General features: G+C 50.6%; 1 protein-coding gene across 1 annotated transcript; it reads left to right on the forward strand.

Annotated features, from left to right (window-relative positions):
- The first annotated feature begins 336 nt into the window (after positions 1 to 336).
- LOC136501046 (dormancy-associated protein homolog 3-like) lies at positions 337 to 2,128 on the forward strand. Its single transcript, XM_066496537.1, has 3 exons — positions 337 to 797; positions 1,317 to 1,422; positions 1,642 to 2,128. The coding sequence occupies exons 1-3, from the start codon at positions 488 to 490 to the stop codon at positions 1,667 to 1,669; spliced, it is 444 nt and encodes a 147-aa protein (XP_066352634.1). The 5' UTR covers positions 337 to 487; the 3' UTR covers positions 1,670 to 2,128.
- Positions 2,129 to 3,925: the final 1,797 nt, after the last annotated feature.

Raw genomic sequence — 3,925 nt, forward strand, 5'->3', positions numbered from 1 at the left:
CGGCTCGGCTTGTCTCATCTTGTTTCAGCTTATTCTCTCTCACAGAACACTATTGAATCAGCCAAAACCAGCTGGAACAAACTAGTACACAGTAGTTTTGTGTACCAGCCGAACGGGCTGAATGTAGACGAAAAAACTAATTACACAGTTTGGTTGAAAATTACGAGATGAACATTTTAAGCCTAATTAGTCCATGATTGAACGTTAATTACTAAATAAAAATAAAAGTGCTACAGTAACCTAGTTTTCAAAATTCATGAACTAAACACGCACCACTTTGTTCTTCTCTATAAAAATCCTCCCCAGCCCACCGTTCCCGAGAGAACTGTTCCAGGCAGCCAACACAAGCCCCTCTTCTCTCCTCCCTCCTCCGTCCTCCGTCCTCCCTCACTCGCGACGTGACAAGACAACGCGCGCGTACGTCCAAGACGCGCACGCAGGGCCACCACCCAAGTACCCAACCAATCGCGTCTGGTCTGGTGCGGGAATGGGCCTCCTCGACCAGCTCTGGGACGAGACGGTCGCCGGCCCGCGGCCGGACTCCGGCCTCGGCAGGCTCCGCAAGTACTCCTTCTCCCCCTCCTCCTCCTCCTCCTCGTCGTCGTCCTTCCGGGCCCCCGCTCCCGCCGCGGCCGCCGACGCGTCAGCGCCGGAGCCGGCGGCGCCGGCGGTGACGCGCAGCATCACCATCGCCCGCCCGCCGTCGCTGTCCGTCGACGCCTCGCTGCGCGCCGAGTCCTACAGCTCCTCCGTCCCGTCCTCCCCGGCCAGCACGCCCGACTCGCCGTTCGCCACAGGTGGGCTCGCCCGCCTCCCTCTGTTTCTTTGGTCGTCGCCCCATTCTTGGGGCAAAAATCCTTTCTTTTTTTTAGGTAGGTCTACGCACTGCTGCTGCGCAGGATCGGATCTCCGATAAAATGGGACAGTAAAAAAAGAACGAAAAAGTGTATCAATTTTGATGTTTTATTCATGTTTTTTCTACGCCTTCTTGAGCGCGACGCCGTCACAGATCTGCCGCTCGCAGGAGTAGTTGGTAAACACCGCAAGATTTAAGTCAATGCGTAATACCTTCATGATAACAGATGATGATTCGTGGGAATTCATCAGTGGGGAGAGTACAGTGTGATTTAGATTGTCAGGTCTAGGGCCACCCAGATTAGACATTTGTTGGTGTGTTTGGTGCGTGATAACAAACGGTTCATTCATCAGAAAGCAATGAGAACTTGTGCATGAAAACACGGATGCATCTGGTCGATACTGTATGCCTGAGCCTGACGGCCTGACCCTCTGTGTTGTTGGTGTGTTTGGTGGTGCAGCTACCACGCCCAAGGCGGACGGCTGGAGGAGGTTCCGCCGGAAAACCAAGGTCTCCGATGGCCCGGAGCCCGCCGTCGGGCCCAGGAGCCCCACCGTGTACGACTGGTTCGTTCTCGGGCCACGCTCAGTTTCTTTTCTTGTAATTTTACCACCACCTTGATGCATCAAACAGATCACAATCCATGGTAGCATACATGGCTGGTTCTGAGTTCTGACCATTCACAATCACAGATGGCTGGTTCTGAATCCTGACGATTCATAACTGGGTGGTTCTGAATATAATCCTGATACAGCTCCTGTCCCTGATTCGCTTTGCACTTGCAGGGTGGTTATCAGTTCGTTGGACCGCTGAGCTAGAACAAATCCAGCGCCAATAAAGCAACCGAGCAGAGGGCATGCAGTGCAGAGGAATGTAGATAGCTAGTCTTTCTCAGTCTGAGGCTCTGTCATGTTTCTGTACTATACAGTATATGTTTGTGTTCTTCTGAAGGTGGCGCACGTGTGTCTGTACTCTGTAGCATAAGTAGAGAGTCCTGGTAGTAGGATGGTGACGATGATGATCAGTTCCTGGGGGGTTAGAAGTGGGCGCCGATCTATCCTAGCTTGGCCTAGCCGACACGCGTGTTCTTCGGTTCTTGGATCTGGGGAAGAACTCTTGACATGAGAGATATGCACGTACGGCTGCCTGCTTTGTTTTCAACGTATCCTCCTCTGTAGTAGTGTGTGTGCGTGTGCAATGCAAAGCATGTATCTTGCGTTCCGAATGCAGCTGTTGTGTTTCCTGCATTGATCAACTCAAGTTTGACTTAAATATGCTTACTGAATAACGAACTACAAAGAGTGATAGTACATGGCCAGTATTTTATTCTTCATTCAGTTGTATCAGTAACTACAAAGAGTGATACTTACTGAATAACCGCTGCGTTCTTCGTTTAGGTCTTGTTTGGATGCGTATGTATTCATCTTAATCCACGTGTGTTGAAGTAGATTTGAGTAAAATTAAATTAAGTTTCATTCCAATCCACTCTAACACGTATAGATTAAAGTAAAATACACATGCATTCAACAAAACCTCGGTTGGATTGCGTTTCACTAGGTGAACTTCCAAGTCCGAATCGAGAACCCAAGCCTGTTGACGCAGCTCTGTCTTTCTTGTCGTTCTCTGCCGTCCATCCAAAACTTCCTTCCTCTATAACGAAACAATGAGATCTGCCATCCAAAACTTGCAACTGGCCAACTGGGGTACCTCTGCGTGGACTTAATGACGCGGTTACTTATCCAACCAAGAGTACGCATATGGCCAGCAACCAATCCTTACAGTCTCCTTGTCGTCATCATTCGCTTATACAGCCAAGCCAATGCCCTGACCGCTCAGCTGAGAAACATATATATTTATATGTGTGTGTGTCGCCGATCCTAGTCACCGGGTCAAATCGACACGGGTGACACCTGATTCTTTATAAAAAGTGCCATGCCGTCCAGTGGATCAGATCGGCAAGCACCAACAATCCATCTAGTAGGTCAAAACTCAAAACGCCGGGACCATTGCCGTGCCCAAATGCACTCAGCGCTCGGCAGCCTCGTGAGGTGGTGGCCTGATCCAGTCCGGTCCGGTGACTGCCCCCACCCCACCCCATCTCAGCTCTCGCCCCTGGCCCTGGGGGTTTTATCCGGGAGACACATGAATCTCTGCTGGCTGGTCGCTCGCACTTGTGCATGTCAGCATGCGGCCTCACCGCACCACCTGTACACTGTACTGTGTATCCGCCCCGTTCCTCTGCGCTACAGGGATTGGCTGCCATGGAACATTCCATGTGAGAGCTTGGCCCTGGTCCCGCAGGGTCAGGGAGGTTGCTGGTTGGTGCCCGGTCCGGTGGGGCGGAATTCTGGCGTCTCGTGCGCGGAACGCTTTGTCCCGGCCCGGGACCAACGACATCTCTCTCGCCTGTCTCGGTGTACTTGCCTGTACGTGCGCGTACAGTTGAGTTTTTTTTTTTATAATCGACCTGCTCGCTGGTTGGTTTCTATGCTGATAAATCTGACTGATGTTGGTTCGTTGTAAGAGAAAAACACCATTGATTGACTGATAAGTTATGACTGAAACTACAAGTGAACATGCTGAACATCTAGACAGTTGAGTTGACACGATCTGCTACGACTGAGAGTCCGAGAGTGAGTGTGAGCGTACCTGGTGCTCCTGCAGCTGCAGAGAAACCAACTAGACTGTTTCAGGGAAGCACTGGTTTGGGCTTCATATCTTGTTACGATGGAACTCAACGCAATCGTCATAGAACATAGCTGACGATCAAACATTTATAACTCTTGTAGGCACACACTGGTGTACAGATGCATCATTCCCTCGGTGGCTCGCTCCCTCTAGAGATCCAAGTTTCTGGACCAACTCCAGCACACCTCGGTGTTTCATAATCATACCCAATCCTTACATCTCAAATCGTTCGGTTGTGAGTCGTGACATTAACATGATGATCAAAAGCCCAAGTGAGAAGTGAACGATCCCACAAGTCCACTTGGTGCACAAGCTCGCACAGTCGCACTGAAGTGATTAAGACACTCCCATTACGTAGGGCTGCTCTTACCTCTGTAGTTG

The sequence above is a fragment of the Miscanthus floridulus genome, chromosome 13, assembly GCF_019320115.1.
Source record: "Miscanthus floridulus cultivar M001 chromosome 13, ASM1932011v1, whole genome shotgun sequence".
Taxonomy (NCBI): Eukaryota; Viridiplantae; Streptophyta; class Magnoliopsida; order Poales; family Poaceae; genus Miscanthus; species Miscanthus floridulus.

Coding starts and splice junctions, on each gene's coding strand:
- LOC136501046 (XM_066496537.1), top strand. CDS start 488: ATGGGCCTCCTCGACCAGCTCTGGGACGAGACGGTCGCCGGCCCGCGG. Junction 798..1,316: donor CGACTCGCCGTTCGCCACAG/GTGGGCTCGCCC, acceptor TTGGTGGTGCAG/CTACCACGCCCAAGGCGGAC. Junction 1,423..1,641: donor AGCCCCACCGTGTACGACTG/GTTCGTTCTCGG, acceptor TTGCACTTGCAG/GGTGGTTATCAGTTCGTTGG.